The sequence below is a fragment of the Salmo salar genome, chromosome 09 (genome assembly GCF_965601325.2).
Source record: "Salmo salar chromosome 09, fSalSal1, whole genome shotgun sequence".
In the NCBI taxonomy this organism is placed as follows: domain Eukaryota; kingdom Metazoa; phylum Chordata; class Actinopteri; order Salmoniformes; family Salmonidae; genus Salmo; species Salmo salar.
This window is the reverse complement of record NC_138299.1, coordinates 64,459,270-64,475,003: the sequence shown is the minus strand read 5'-3', so window position 1 is coordinate 64,475,003 and position 15,734 is coordinate 64,459,270. Positions and strand designations below refer to the sequence as shown.

At 43.1% G+C, this 15,734-nt stretch overlaps 1 protein-coding gene across 9 annotated transcripts in view; it reads right to left on the bottom strand.

Moving 5' to 3' along the window:
• LOC106611539 (LIM and calponin homology domains-containing protein 1) overlaps positions 1-15,734 on the bottom strand; it is a 169,101-nt gene that overhangs the window by 73,542 nt on the left and 79,825 nt on the right. For 5 of the 9 annotated variants that reach the window (XM_045723843.2, XM_082955846.1, XM_045723847.2 and 2 more), the window contains exons 4-5: positions 7,476-7,582; positions 4,180-4,210 (exon numbers count right to left, since the gene is read on the bottom strand). In XM_045723843.2, coding sequence (XP_045579799.2) covers positions 4,180-4,210; positions 7,476-7,582 — 138 coding nt within the window. Of the gene's footprint in view, positions 1-3,388; positions 4,077-4,179; positions 4,211-7,475; positions 7,583-7,775; positions 8,354-15,734 lie in introns of those variants that run through there. The other 4 variants (XM_082955849.1, XM_082955850.1, XM_082955851.1 and 1 more) reach the window with 4 other exon arrangements.

Below are 15,734 nucleotides of genomic sequence, written 5' to 3'. Positions count from 1 at the left end.
ACTGTATATATACAGTATTTCCACACTATGAGATTGGAATAATACTGTGAAATTGTGAAAATTATGATAAATCACCTTTTAGTGTAAGAGCTGTTTGAAAAGACCACCTGAAATTTCAGCCTGTTTTGGTGGGATGGAGTTTTGGCCTCCCATGGTGACAACACCATGCAGTAAATTAGTTTATATACCAATAAGAAAAAACACATTTTCACCACTCCCAGACAGTCTGAGCAAAATTCTTAACTGAGAAATATGGCCCTTTGCCAAGAAGCTGTTTTTGTTTCTTTTTGACCATTTTTAATTGAAAACAATCACAGTAAGGTACTTAATTGTTACCCAGAAATTGATATTGAGATAAAAATGGCAGCATGGCCCAATAAAGCCATGAGGTCTTGCTCTATGTATGTCTGTCTCCTCTTCACTTTACAGCAATGTTGTAAAGTACTTAAGTAAAAATACTTTCAGGTACTACTTAAGATTTTTTTTGGGTGTCTGTACTTTACTTTACTATTTATATTTTTGACAACTTTTACTTCAGTACATTCCTAAAGAAAATAATGTACTTTTTACTCTATACATTTTCCCTGACACCCAAAAATACTTGTTACATATCGAATGCTCAGCAGGACAGGACAATGGTCCAACTTATAAAGATACATACATTTAAAAAACAAGAACATGGCTTGCTTAATAAGGACATTTTAATTATTTTTACTTTTGATAGTGCCTTTGAAATGTATACATTGACTTTTCCCACATTTTTTTACATTACAGCCTTATTTGAAAATTGATTCAATTAAAAAATGTCCTCAGTAATCTACTCACAATACATCCATACTCACAATACCCCATATTTACATAAGTATTCAGACCCTTTGCTATGAGTCCATTGATAATCCTTGAGATGTTTCTACAATTTGATTGGAGTCCATATGTCAGGCATGTGCATACTTGTGGTGAAGTCAGGTGCAGGAGAGCAGAGAATTGTGAACAGGCGCACACTTTATTTCGGCAGAAGAGAGATACAGACGGACGCAGCTGCGTCAACAACCTCCAGCCAACAAGGTAAAGTGTAAAGCACTCAAAACAGTCACAAAACATCAAATGTATAACAATACAAGCAGGCTTTGTGAAATAACACGGAAAAATCTAACGCTAGCCTAGTGTGTACAAAAACACGTAACACACAAACAATTTCACACAAAGACATGATGGGGAAAAGAGGAATAAATACATGTAGTGTGATTTGGGAATGAAAAGCAGGTGTGCAGGGAACAAGACAAAACAAATGGATAAATGAAAAATGGAGCGGCAATGGCTACAAAGCCGAACGCCACCCGAACAAGGAGTGGAGCCGACTTCGGCGGAAGTCGTGACACCATCTGTGGTAAATTCAATTGATTGGACTTAATTTAGAAAGGCACACACCTGGCTATATACGATTCCACAGTTCACAGTACATGTCAGAGCAAAAACCAAGCCATGAGGTCGAAGGAATTCCCCATAGAGCTCCGACACAGGATTGTGTCGAGGCACAGATCTGGGGAAGGGTACCAAAACATTTCTGCAGCACTGAAGATTCCCAAGAACACAGTAGCCCATCATTCTTAAATGGAAGAAGTTTGGAACCACTAAGACTCATCCTAAAGCTGGCCGCCCGACCAAACTGGGCAATCGGGGGAGAAGGGCCTTGGTCAAGGGGGTGACCAGGAACCCGATGGTCACCCTGGCATAGCTCTAGAGTCCTCTGTGGAGATGGGAGAAACTTATAGAATGATAACCATCTCTGCAGCACTCCACCAATCAGGCCTTTATGGTAGAGTGGCCAGACGGAAGCCACTCCTCAGTAAAAGGCACATGACAGCCCACTTGGAGTTTGCCAAAAGGCACCTAAAGACTCTCAGACCATGAGAAACAATATTCTCTGGTCTGATGAAACCAAGATTGAACTCTGGCCTGAATGCCAAACGTCACGTCTGGAGGAAACCTGGCACCATCCTTACGGTGAAGCATGGTGGTGGCAGCATCATTCTGTGGGGATGTTTTTCAGCGTCAGGGACTGGGAGACTATTCAGGATTGAGCCAAAGATGAACAGAGCAAAGTACTGAGAGGTCCTTGATGAAAAATGTTATACATTTTTTACCTCCTGTTTCAGGAATTGATTTCACTGAGTACTGCCCCTATATATATGACCTTCCACCCCCACCTGGGATATGGATGCCTGATGAAGACCTAACGGTCAAAATGTTGTAAATAAATATCATCTGGGAGCATGAGAAGCAGTGTGCGGCATTTTCCTTTCTGTTTTCCATGAGGTTGCCTACAACTCCAGCACCTGCTGAAAGTACCTGGATGTGCGTACTGTATGTTCTTCAGCTTTTATCCTTGATGAAAACCTGATCCATAGCGCTCAGGACCTGACTGGGGTGAAGGTTCACCTTCCAACAGGATAACAGCCCTAAGCACACGGCCAAGACAACGCAGGAGTGGCTTCGGGACAAGTCTCTGAATGTTCTTGAGTGGCCCAGCCAAAGCCTGGACTTGAACCCGATCAAACATCTCTGGAGAGACCTGAAAATAACTGTGTAGCAACACTCCCCATCCAACCTGACAGAGCTTGAGAGGATCTGCAGAGAAGATTGGGAGAAACTCCCCAAATACAGGTGTGCCAAGCTTGTAGCGTCATACCCAAGAAGACTCGAGGCTGCAAAAGGTGCTTCAACGAATAACTGGGTAAAGGGTCTGAATACTTATGTAAATGTGATATTTCATTTTTAGCCAAAAAGTTAGCCAAAAATTCTAAACCTGCTTTTGCTTTGTCATTACGGGGTATTGTGTGTAGATTGATGAGGGGGAAAAATGATCTAATCAATTTTAGAATAAGGCTGTAACCTAACAAAATGTGGAAAAAGTCAAGGGGTCTGAATACTTTCCAAAGGTACTTTAAGTACATTTTAGCAATTACATTTACTTTTGATACTTAAGTATATTTTAAACCAGTTACTTTTAGACTTCCTCAAGTAGTCTTTTACTGTGTGACTTTCACTTTTACTTGAGTCATTTTCTATTAAGTTATCTTTACTTGTACTCAAGTATGACAATTGGGTACTTTTCCCACCACTGCTTTACAGCGCTTGTTTTCTCTGATATGCTTTACTAGACCTGACAAAATGTGTTCTTTCCAGACGGGAAAATAACCTCTTTGTGTCACAAGCACACACACATACACATGCGTGCACACAACATTCGCACAAGAGCACACATGCTTGCGTGAGCACACGCACGCACAAACACCAACTTCCACCACCAGCAGTTCCACACCTACAGAACCAAACGCCAAACAATATTTACTATAAAACATACCTACAACATAAACAAAATAGATACCTTACTGTTTACGTATGTATCGGTTTAACACAGCATAAGGCCAGCAGAATTCCATCCGGTCCCCATGATAGTCCCTTTTCCTAGCCCAAGTCCGAGCTGTGTTTACAAAACAGTCCAAAAAAATACTTCTCCGCCTATCTCATCTTCTCAGTCTGATGGTGCTCAGAGTCTGAACAAAAATATGAATAATTGAATACCGCCGCTGCAGTTTGCAACAATGTAAAGACTACAGTCGACACTAGCACTAGGCTAGCTCCCTCTACGGCTGTTGTGAGTACATGGGACGTTCTGATGCAGTGCAGATGGAGTCTAATGTAGCGTTTCAATGTCCCTCTGCTAAAACAGCTAAAACAGCTCAGTCAGCTGTGGAGCTAGTGCTGGAGGCGGCCTACAGAGTACACTGTAGCTAGCCAAGTCAAGCAGAGAGCTCCCATTGCTCACACCGCAGAGAACGACAACAGCACTACGCTAGCTCGCTAGCTCCTCTTAAAGCAGCAGAGGCAGGAGATAGATGGAGAGTGAGAGAGTGAGGGAGTGTGAGAGAGTGAGAGCGAGAGAGAGAGAGAGAGGCAGCAATGGGATGGACTGAGTGAGGGAGAGGGATACCTTACTGGTGATGAAGAGAAAGGAACGACAGAGAAATAAAGAATGACAGAAATCGAGAAAACACAGACAAAGAGGCAGACAGACCAAAGCGACAGAGAGAGACCAACCCATGCGTACGAGTGTACATAGCATAAACACATATTTACTGGACAAACAAAATACACAACATAGAGGTGGACACTTACATTCGTCAGCTTCCTACTGCAGTCGGCAACCCTGCCGGGAAGAGAGAGAGACGAGGATGATCATAGGTTCCAGGTTAGAGAGCTGTCAAATGAGCTGCATCCTTCGCTCTCATAGAAATAAATCAATGAAACAACACTGGAGTTACGGTACGGAATGACATACAGATGCAGTAGTGGAAAGCCCCCATCTGGGCTGAGAGAGGGAGAGAGGGAAGGAGGAGGGAGAAAGTGGGAGCGGGAGCGGGAGGGAGAGATAGAGGGAAAGGGAAAGAGAGGGAAAGAGGGGAGGGAGAAAGAGAGGGCGGGAGGAGCAATGGAGAGACAGAGAAAGTGCATGTGAGAGAGAGAGAGAGAGAAACAGAGAGAGAAACAGAGAAAGAGAGAAGTAGAGAGGGACAAGGGGAGAGAGAGTGGTTGAAAGAGAGAAAATAATAGTGTTTGATCTCCGGCCTGATGCCGTTGCTGCAGCAGAAGGTTGTTTGGATGTTTTTTCAGTGTTCAAGAGGCTCCAGGCAATAGCAGGCCAAAGACGGATAGGCCAGAGTGCCTTTCAATCACACACACACACACAAATTCAATTATTATTATTATTTTTTCTGACACACATGGACGTGAGCACAAACACAGACAGAGACATGCACACGGAGAGAGACGTTTGCCTTTCTTTCTCTCGCTAACATATTTTTCATCAAACGAAATAAACATTAAACCATGTGTCCGTCTCAGAATGGTTACAGACTGAATTAAATATACCGGTCCTGTGTTTGTCTAGCATGTATGTGTGAGTGCATGAGTGTGTGTGTGTGCCTGTGCGCGTGAGCCTCCGTTTGTGTGTGTATAGTGCACGTTCGCGAAGGAACACATGCATGTGTGTAGTTGGTGAGCTGATCTAAGGCTGCACTTGATACTTTACTCACACACTAGTCAGCAAAGGCCATAGGTCAACCTTGTTGGCTTGTTCAGCTCCCACACACTGTTCCTTGTTGTAATGATCTGTACAGGTCACCCAGGGGTTAAGAGTGTTATGCAGCTAACTCCCACATGAGTGGGATTATTACGAAACTGTCAATCAAATGACTCACGTCCAGATCGTTAGTAGGTGGGAGCTTAATCACGTGAGGAATGAAAAGTTTTCATTGAGTTACACGTCAATATGCTTGTTCATACCTAACCCTTATTTTACCAGGTTGGCTGAGAACACATTCTCTTCAACAACCTAGAGAAGAATTGCAGGGAAAGAACAGGGCTTGAATGAGCCAATTGGAAGCTGAGGATGATTTGGTAGACATCAAGGATAACACCCCATACTCTTGCGACAAGTGCCATGGGATCATGTAGATTCACTAATCCTTATACTATATGAATCAGTTCAGGCTTGGCTGTTTTGAGGTGGTGATTTGTCGATCAGCTATTCTGTGCAGCACCTAGCCCTGTCAGATCCTCATTCAGGGGTTCAAAAGCCAGATCTCTCCAATTATTAATAGAAAGGCTCTATAGCAACTTCAAGATATTTGGAAGATATTCTGTTTGTTCCCATTTCTGGCCGATTTGATAGAGAGACATGTAAAGGGGATCCTTTTGCCTTTACATGCCCTCCCCTTGAGAAGAACACGTTTGTTGGTCGGCAACATAATACTCATTTCTGATCCAACAGAAAAGGGGGAAGAAAAAGGAAGAGAGATTGAGAGAGAGAGATCGCGAGAGAGAGAGAGACAGCGAGAGAGAGACAGCGAGACAATGAGAGAAAGAAAGAGAGAGAGAGATACTTCATATAGAGCAAAATAAAGTTCAAAAGAAAGAACGTGAAATAGGGGGGTTGAAACCAAAAGGCCAAGGGTCAAGTCAGTCTCAGCGTTAGTTTCTCCACCTCCCTCTCCTCTCCAACTTCCCTCTTTTCCAGAAGGTCCCTGTGTCATTTCACCTTCCTCCCCTCTTTATCTCCTTCCTCCTCTCCTCTCGCTTGACTAAATTAACAGAGAGACAGGTCTGTTTTCTCTACAACGCTGCCTTGCTTACTTACATAACCACATCTAAAGCCTGCCTGAGAAAGAAGGCAATACAGATTCCACTAGGTAATAGATCACTGCATGTGATCTCACCTTTACTCCCTCCTTCGCTCTGTTTTTCCCTCTCTCTTTCTCTTTCTTACTCTCTCTCTCTTTCTCAATCTCTCTTTCTATCTCACTCTCTCTCTCGCTCTCTCCCCTTCGAGTATCTCTCTTCCCTCTCACTCTCACTTGCCTTCTCTCTCTCTCCCCCCCCTCCCGCCCTTTCGCTCTCTCCACCTGTCACTTATCTTGGAAATGGATCTGTTTCCATCAGCAGATGGAACAGAAGACATATTTCAGGCCTTAGCACATTGGGCGGAGCGGTGTCTCTTTATGCACCCCTGTCCAAATCTGTTTTCTAGATAAGAAAACACCTGCCTGAGCACTGGGCAGAGTCGCAGGAGAAAAGGGTAGAGCTACACACAAAACCTAAGAGACAGTAACAAGGTCATATAAGTCAATGCGAGGATGCATAGCCATCAACATTGGAACAGGTCAATTCAAACAGTCAATTCAAATGCAATGAACTTGGTTTGGAGCCAAGCAAATGCACAGGCATCAGTGAAAGGGTGGACACACACACACACACACATTTGCACGCGTGCACAAAAACACCTTCACACACACAGTGTGACTAGTGTGTGAGTAAAGCGAATAGTATTCCCTTGGCCCACACCTGAACTCTTCATGGAATCATATGTCAATGACAGAACCAGTCAAGCCATCCCCGAGACCTGCTAAGTTTGACATTGCCCTGTCACAAAGTGAAGAAACTCTCTCTACCTCTCTTCTTCTCTCTCTCCTTCCCAATCTTTCAGTCCCTCTCTCTCGCGCTCTCTTTATTGACTGGCTGACAGAGCAGCCCTGGCACAAGGATAGTTGGGGGGCAACACCCACTCACCTAGCAACAGCTACAACGTCACAATCTCCTGTCAAGTGACTTTGCATACAGGAGAGCCACATTTCTTTGCTTTGACACTAATTACTGTACTGTTGACATAACAGAGACACAGAGATGAAGAAAGACAAGCAAATGCACACATGGATGGAAATAGATAAAACACAGGAATGAAAATACAAAGACATACAGGCTGACAGCTAGACAGACACAGAAAGACACAGACAGAACAACTTTCCAACCACCCTACTGACCTACGGACAGTGAGCTGGCGAGCCAGTCAACCAGCCAGCCTTTCAGCCACCCAGCCAGTCAGGGAAGCAAGTGTGTGTGTGTGTGTGATGTCTTACTTGGCTTTGGGGCGTGTCGAGGTGTCCTGCAGGTCCCCGGGGTCAAACAGCTGAGAGCCCTTCAGTCCCAGCTCCTCACAGCCACACAGGAACACACTCAGGTTGTCCTGTGGAGAGAGGTCGCATGCACACACACATGCACACACACACAGTTATAATAGGGCACATACTCACTTTTACTCAGAGAAAGGTGAATACACTCCTCTTGTGGATAAAGGGAGAAATACATTGAGATTGTCCCCTGTGATGGACACACACATGGACACACACAAGCAAACATGCACACAGGCACGCACACACCCCAGAAAGAGGAAAACACAGTCCCCTCAGAGGCAGGAATATGCTCCCGACATGGTTTGTCCGTCGCAGGCTGCTGGTTCAACAAGTCTTGCTTTCTCACAACCGACTTGCTTCTTAAATGATCCTCACCCTTCTTTTCCCTGGTTTATTTCTCTTCGAGTCTCTTTCTCCCTCTGATTTTTACTCACAAACTTTCACTATTTTTTTCCTTCCCTATCTATTTGCCACTTTCTCTTTCACTCTCTCTCTCTGTTTCCTCTTTCCCTATCTGCTTGTTCTTTCTCTTTCTCCGTCTTCTATACAGAGCTTGCCAGGTGTCCTACGGTCCTTTGTTCAGTTGGTAAAACCTGACCCTGCTAAGGCTCCTGTTCCCTTCTGGTCTTCAGTTCCCAGCCTCTCTCACTCTCTTCTCTCTCATTCTCCCTCTTTCTCGCACAAACACACACACACACACACACACACACACACACACACACACACACACACACACACACACACACACACACACACACACACACACACACACACACACACACACACACACACACACACACACACACACACACACACAGAGCTGGATTTTCTCACGTTCCAGAGCCTTTCTCAATGTGGTAAATTACCACCCCCCTCCCACTGGCTTCCTGTATGTTTGGGAGAGTGCCATCTCTGCTACCCTGGAGAGGAGTCCCCACCCATAGACACCCGTACCAAAAAAAACAGGCTCCTGGTAAACAGTTGGGGCACACTTTTGGCCAAATTTTCGCAATTTTGCAGCAAGCTCATATTTTCACATGCAAATAATTTTTGGGGGCAAACTATTGCGGTAAATTTGCGGTAACTTGTTAACATCTGGCAAACAATTCTGGGAACTTATGGTGAACATTCTGTTTTTGGTTACTGTGTGTTAACATTGAAATGTTCTAAATAAACCAAATCACATAACTTTAAATGAACTTACTTCTCAGAGAATAAAAACAACAACATTAAATGTAGTAAATATACTAAACATGTATTCAATGTCCGCTTGACCTCAATAACAGATACAAATCATCAGCATGATAATAAAGAAAATAGCAAAGACTGGATATTTGTCAAATAAATTGTTTATTTAATCTTTTATGTAGATACAGCATTTACATGAGAGAAATGTGAAAAGTATGGGGTTGTTGACCTTAGGATGTTTATGTCACACCCTGATATGGTTCACCTGTCCTTGTGATCGTCTCCACCCCCTCTAGGTATCGCTTATTATCCCCAGTGTATATACAGTTGAAGTCGGAAGTTTACATACACCTTAGCCAAATACATTTAAACTCAGTTTTTCACAATTCCTGACATTTAATCTTAGTAAAAATTCCCTGTCTTAGGTCAGTTAGGATCACCACTTTATTTTAAGAATTTGAAATGTCAGACTAATAGTAGAGAGAAAGATTTTTTCAGCTTTTATTTCTTTCGTCACATTCCCATTGGGTCAGAAGTTTACATACACTCAATTGGTATTTAGTAGCATTGCCTTTAAATTGTTTAACTTGGGTCAAACATTTTGGGTAGCGGTCCACAAGCTTCCCACAATAAGTTGGGTGAATTTTGGCCCATTCCTCCTAACAGAGTGTAACGGGTGTCGTTGGGTAAAGAGGACCAAGGCGCAGTGGGTTGCATGTTCATCATTATATTTTATTAAATAAATGTGAACACAGAAAAACAAAGAATGACAGTTTCACAGGCTAATACTCACAGCAGTGCAAAATACAACTACCTACAAACAAAACACATACCTATACACTGCTCAAAAAAATAAAGGGAACACTTAAACAACGCAATGTAACTCCAAGTCAATCACACTTCTGTGAAATCAAACTGTCCACTTAGGAAGCAACACTGATTGACAATAAATTTCACATGCTGTTGTGCAAATGGAATAGACAACAGGTGGAAATTATAGGCAATTAGCAAGACACCCCCAATAAAGTAGTGGTTCTGCAGGTGGGGACCACAGACCACTTCTCAGTTCCTATGCTTCCTGGCTGATGTTTTGGTCACTTTTGAATGCTGGCGGTTCTTTCACTCTAGCGGTAGCATGAGACGGAGTCTACAACCCACACAAGTGGCTCAGGTAGTGCAGCTCATCCAGGATGGCACATCAATGCGAGCTGTGGCAAGAAGGTTTGCTGTGTCTGTCAGCGTAGTGTCCAGAGCATGGAGGCGCTACCAGGAGACAGGCCAGTACATCAGGAGACGTGGAGGAGGCCGTAGGAGGGCAACAACCTAGCAGCAGGACCGCTACCTCCGCCTTTGTGCAAGGAGGAGCAGGAGAAGCACTGCCAGAGCCCTGCAAAATGACCTCCAGCAGGCCACAAATGTGCATGTCTGCTCAAACGGTCAGAAACAGACTCCATGAGGGTGGTATGAGGGCCCGACGTCCACAGGTGGGGGTTGTGCTTACAGCCCAACACCGTGCAGGACGTTTGGCATTTGCCAGAGAACACCAAGATTGGCAAATTCGCCACTGGCGCCCTGTGCTCTTCACAGATGAAAGCAGGTTCACACTGAGCACGTGACAGACGTGAAAGAGTCTGGAGACGCCGTGGAGAACGTTCTGCTGCCTGCAACATCCTCCAGCATGACCGGTTTGGCGGTGGGTCAGTCATGGTGTGGGGTGGCATTTCTTTGGGGGCCGCACAGCCCTCCATGTGCTCGCCAGAGGTAGCCTGACTGCCATTAGGTACCGAGATTAGATCCTCAGACCCCTTGTGAGACCATATGCTGGTGCGGTTGGCCCTGGATTCCTCCTAATGCAAGACAGTACTAGACCTCATGTGGCTGGAGTGTGTCAGCAGTTCCTGCAAGAGGAAGGCATTGATGCTATGGACTGGCCCGCCCGTTCCCCAGACCTGAATCCAATTGAGCACATCTGGGACATCATGTCTCGCTCCATCCACCAACGCCACGTTGCACCACAGACTGTCCAGGAGTTGGCGGATGCTTTAGTCCAGGTCTGGGAGGAGATCCCTCAGGAGACCATCCGCCACCTCATCAGGAGCATGCCCAGGCTTTGTAGGGAGGTCATACAGGCATGTGGAGGCCACACACACTACTGAGCCTCATTTTGACTTGTTTTAAGGACATTACATCAAAGTTGGATCATCCTGTAGTGTGGTTTTCCACTTTAATTTTGAGTGTGACTCCAAATCCAGACCTCCATGGGTTGATAAATTGGATTTCCATTGATTATTTTTGTGTGATTTTGTTGTCAGCACATTCAACTATGTAAAGAAAAAAGTATTTAATAAGATTATTTCTTTCATTCAGATCTAGGATGTGTTGTTTAAGTGTTCCCTTTATTTTTTGGAGCAGTATATATATAGGACTCTCAATCAGAGGCAACTAAAAACACCTGCCTCCAATTGAGAGTCCAACACCCAATTACCTAGACATAGAAATACAAAGAACTAGAATGAACCTAGAAATACAAAACATAGAACATAAACCAAAACCCGGAAATAATAAATCAAACACCCCTCTACAATACACATAACCCCCGAACCACATGAAACAAATACCCTCTGCCACGTCCTGACCAACCTACAAACACAAATAACACCTATACTGGTCAGGACGTGACACAGAGCTGGTGGTTTGTAGGCCTCCTTGCTCACACACTTTTTCAGTTCTGCCCACAGATTTTCTATAGGATTGAGGTCAGGGCTTTGTGATGGCCACTCCAATACCTTTGAGTTTGTTGTCCTTAAGCCATTTTGCCATGACTTTGGAAGTATGCTTGGGGTCATTGTCCATTTGGAAGACCCATTTGCGACCAAGCTTTAACTTCCCGACTGATGTCTTGAGATGTCGCTTCAATATATCCACATAATTGTCCTCCTTCATGATGACATCTATTTTGAGAAGTGCACCAGAACCTCCTGCAGCAAAGCACCCCCACAACATGATGCTGCCACCCCAGTGCTTCATGGTTGGGATGGTGTTCTTCAGCTTGCAAGCCTCCCCCTTTTCCTCCAAACATAACGATGGTCATTATGGCCAACAGTTCTATTTTTGTTTCATCAGACCAGAGGACATTTCTCCAAAAAGTATGATCTTTGTCCCCATGTGCAGTTGCAAACCGTAGTCTGGCTTTTTAATGGCGGTTTTGGAGCAGTGGCTTCTTTCTTGCTGAGCGGCCTTTCAGGTTATGTCGATATAGGACTCGTTTTACTGTGGATATAGATACTTTTGTACCTGTTTCACCCAGCATCTTTACAAGGTCCTTTGCTGTTGTTCTGGGATTGATTTGCACTTTTCGCACCAAAGTACGTTCATCTCTAGGAGACAGAACGCGTCTCATTCCTGAGCGGTATGACGGCTGCGTGGTCTCATGGTGTTTATACTTGCGTATTATTGTTTGTACAGATGAACGTGGTACCTTCAGGTGTTTGGAAATTGCTCCCAAAGATGAACCAGACTTGTGGAGGTCTACAATGGTCTTGGCTGATTTATTTTGATTTTCCCATGATGTCAAGCAAAGAGGCACTGAGTTTGAAGGTAGGCCTTGAAATACATCCACAGGTGCACCTCCAATTGACTCAAATGATGTCAATTAGCCTATCAGAAGCTTCTAAAGCCATGACATTTTCTGGAATTTTCCAAGCTGTTTAAAGGCACTTAGTGTATGTAAACTTCTGACCCACTGGAATTGTGATACAGTGAATGATAAGTGAAATAATCTGTCTGTAAACAATTGTTGGAAAAATTACTTGTATCATGCACAAAGTAAATGTCCTAACCGACTTGCCAAAACTATAGTTTGTTAACAAGAAATTTGTGGAGTGGTTGAAAAACGAGTTTTAACGACTCCAACCTAAGTGTATGTAAACTTCCGACTTCAACTGTAGCTTGGTTAAATTAGCACAGATGGAGAATAAATACAATCTAGCTATGGTAACCTAGCTAGCCAGCTAACATTAGCTGACGAGTGAAACAGTGTCCGACAGAGTCCAGAAGAAGTGGCAAACTTAGCTAGCTTGCTAAGGTAGTAAGCTAGCTAAGCTACCATTACAGATACTGAAGTGAATTCAGCTAACTAGCTAGCCAAGCGTTGACACAAAATGTACATTTAGTTATATTCCGCCACAAAACACTCCAGTAAGCTAGCGTCACGAGCATGGTCGTGAGGCTTTTCATTAGCTAGCTAGTAAACGTTATGACTAGCTAGCTAACGGTTGTTAGCTAATGCTCAAGCTAACTGCTAGCTACCTAATTATGATAGGACAACCTATTTTTAACCTGAATGACCAACAAATTCATAATTCGTATAGTTTGTTTCTTACTGATTTCATAGCTTTCAGACTGCCAAAACACCCAACCTTAGTAACCCAGCACCAACAACCCAACCTAGCTTTTTGAAGAAAACAACCCAACTATTGACCCAATGCCTGCAAACCAGGAATTGGGTCATCTAAACAACCCAGAATTGTTTTGAGTGTAATGTACATCTCAAAGCCATGCATGCAAGAAGCCTTGACCTGTCTGGTGCACACATATTTCTCTGTCCTCAGTTTGATTGAAGGCCTCAATCTGTGTCAATATTGAAGGCCTCAATCTGTATTGAGCTAGCTACTACTAAAGCAATGAAATATCTAATTGTTACAAATAATTAATGTATGAGCTGCAATTGAGAATAAATGCATTTGGTTACCTTATCAATCTCAAAAGACAATACAGTAATTTATCACTCAAAAGTGTTGAGTGATTGCTCTACAAACATATTTCCAGGGTGTTGATGCATCCTCCTCCCAGCCTCTTTCAACACCACGGGTGAGAAAGGGTATCCATCTGTAAAAGTGAAGTTTTGCTTTGATGTCAAATCAACTCATATTGTTGCTGCTGTATGTTAGCTGTTGTGCTAGCTAACATGCTACTGAACTGTGACACTAGCATATTGACATGCATATTGGTGTTAAGACAGCAACGTATTCACCTTAAAATATGAGTGTTTATGTAGATAGTTACTTAGCTAGCTACCTATCACATTAATTGTGCAAGAATATGATAGCTAGCGTTAGCTAGCTAAGCGCTAGCCAGTCAGTGGTGCTGACAGATTGAAACTGGTATCAACAAAATGTGTTTCACTCTTTCCCATAAAACTGACCTTTGTTAACTAGGCATCATTTAGCTAATAATATGTTAAAGTTTATTAGAAAGTTTAATGAAGAAGTTAGAAAGTCTCCGGAAAACTTTGGTAGGTAGCTAGCTAGACAGCTTGGTTTTCATTTTCCAACAGACGTTTCTAATCCCCCTGATTGGTCATCAACAGTTACTGGTCTTGGAACTTGTTGCCACAGGTTTGCCACAGATTCAAATAGAATCTTGAGAGAATTGTCTGCCAGAAAAAAAGCTCAGGCGAACTGTTTGCCACTAGTGGCAATACATATTATTGTTGCCAAAGGTTTGCTGCAAATCCACCACTAGTGGAAAACATTTGCAAAATTCTGTCAACATTTTGTAGCACACTATTTAGTTTGCAACAAATTTGCCACAGAACCACAACAAATTCAGTTTTGTAATGGAACACACACACACACACACACACACACACACACACACACACACAAAATGAGGGCGTGGATGGATATCGCTCTGCCAGCAGGATACATAAAAGACAATCAGCAAGAGAGTACAATTTTTTTTCTCTACAAATATAGCACAATTGGTAGTTTCTTCAAGGATATTAACTTCTCCCAAATCAGCATTGCATTCACACACTGATGAAAAATATTGATATTCATTTAAAAATCTGCACGTTTTTGCTCTAACTGCCAGGTAACTGTCAAAATAAAGGAAACACTTAAGTAAATGAGAGTTATGGTGGGATGCATTCTCCTGGCATGGTTAAGGCCCACTCAACCCCTTAGAGGGCAAGTTAAACGACAATAAATACACAGCAATTCTGAGTGATCAACTTCAACCCATGATGAATCATTTCAATCCGGTTGAGAGTGGTCTCTTCCAGGATGACAATGCCCCCATCCACAGGGCACGAGTGGTCACTGAATGGTTTGATGAGCATGAAAACGATGTAAACCATATGCCATGGCTGTCTCAGTCACTTATGGGAGATTCTGGAGCAGTGCCTGAGACAGTGTTTTCCACCACCATCAATAAAACACCAAATGATGAAGGAATTTCTCGTGGAATAATGGTATCGCATCCCTAGTTCATAGATTCCAGACACTTGTAAAAGCTATGCCAAGGTGCATTGAAGCCGTTTTGGCAGCTTGTGGCGGCCCAACGCCTTATTAAGACACATTATGTTGGTGTTTCCTTTATTTTGGCAGTTACCTGTATATATCTACATATTTCTGGTTACGTGTAAATATGTTCTAATATGAGAAATTTAGGTTGTTTCCATTTAGAGAAATCCATATCCTGAAATCCAAGAATTAACTTCACCAAGCACACTACAAACAAAACTTCCTAGAAAATTCCTAACTATTTTCTCACAACTGGGGAAGCCTGACTGGCAATGCATCACCAATTCAGAATCTGCTTTAAGTTTGCAAATGACTCACCAATCATTGACTGAAATGAAGTAAATACAGTAGGCCTACCATTGGACAGAGACTTCCCAATTCCCAATTACCACAGCTGAATTACACAGTTTAAAAGCCTGTTGTAGGGATAGCTGAATCTGATGTTGGCAGAGGGAAGAAGAAAGAAAGAAAGAAGAGGAGGATGGAAAGGGTTTAGGAGGGCAATCAAGACCAGTTAAATACATACTGGAGGAGGCCAAACTAAATCTAGTTAAGTCCAGTAGAATCCAGTGAAATCCAGTTAGCCACAGAGATCTGGCACAATATGGTAGGTTTAAAAAGGACGGTTTTATTATAAAGTGGAGGCTGGGTGGAGAGGAGACATTGTGAAATCACACTTTCATGCGTTTCACTTTCTTATTGTGAGTAACAG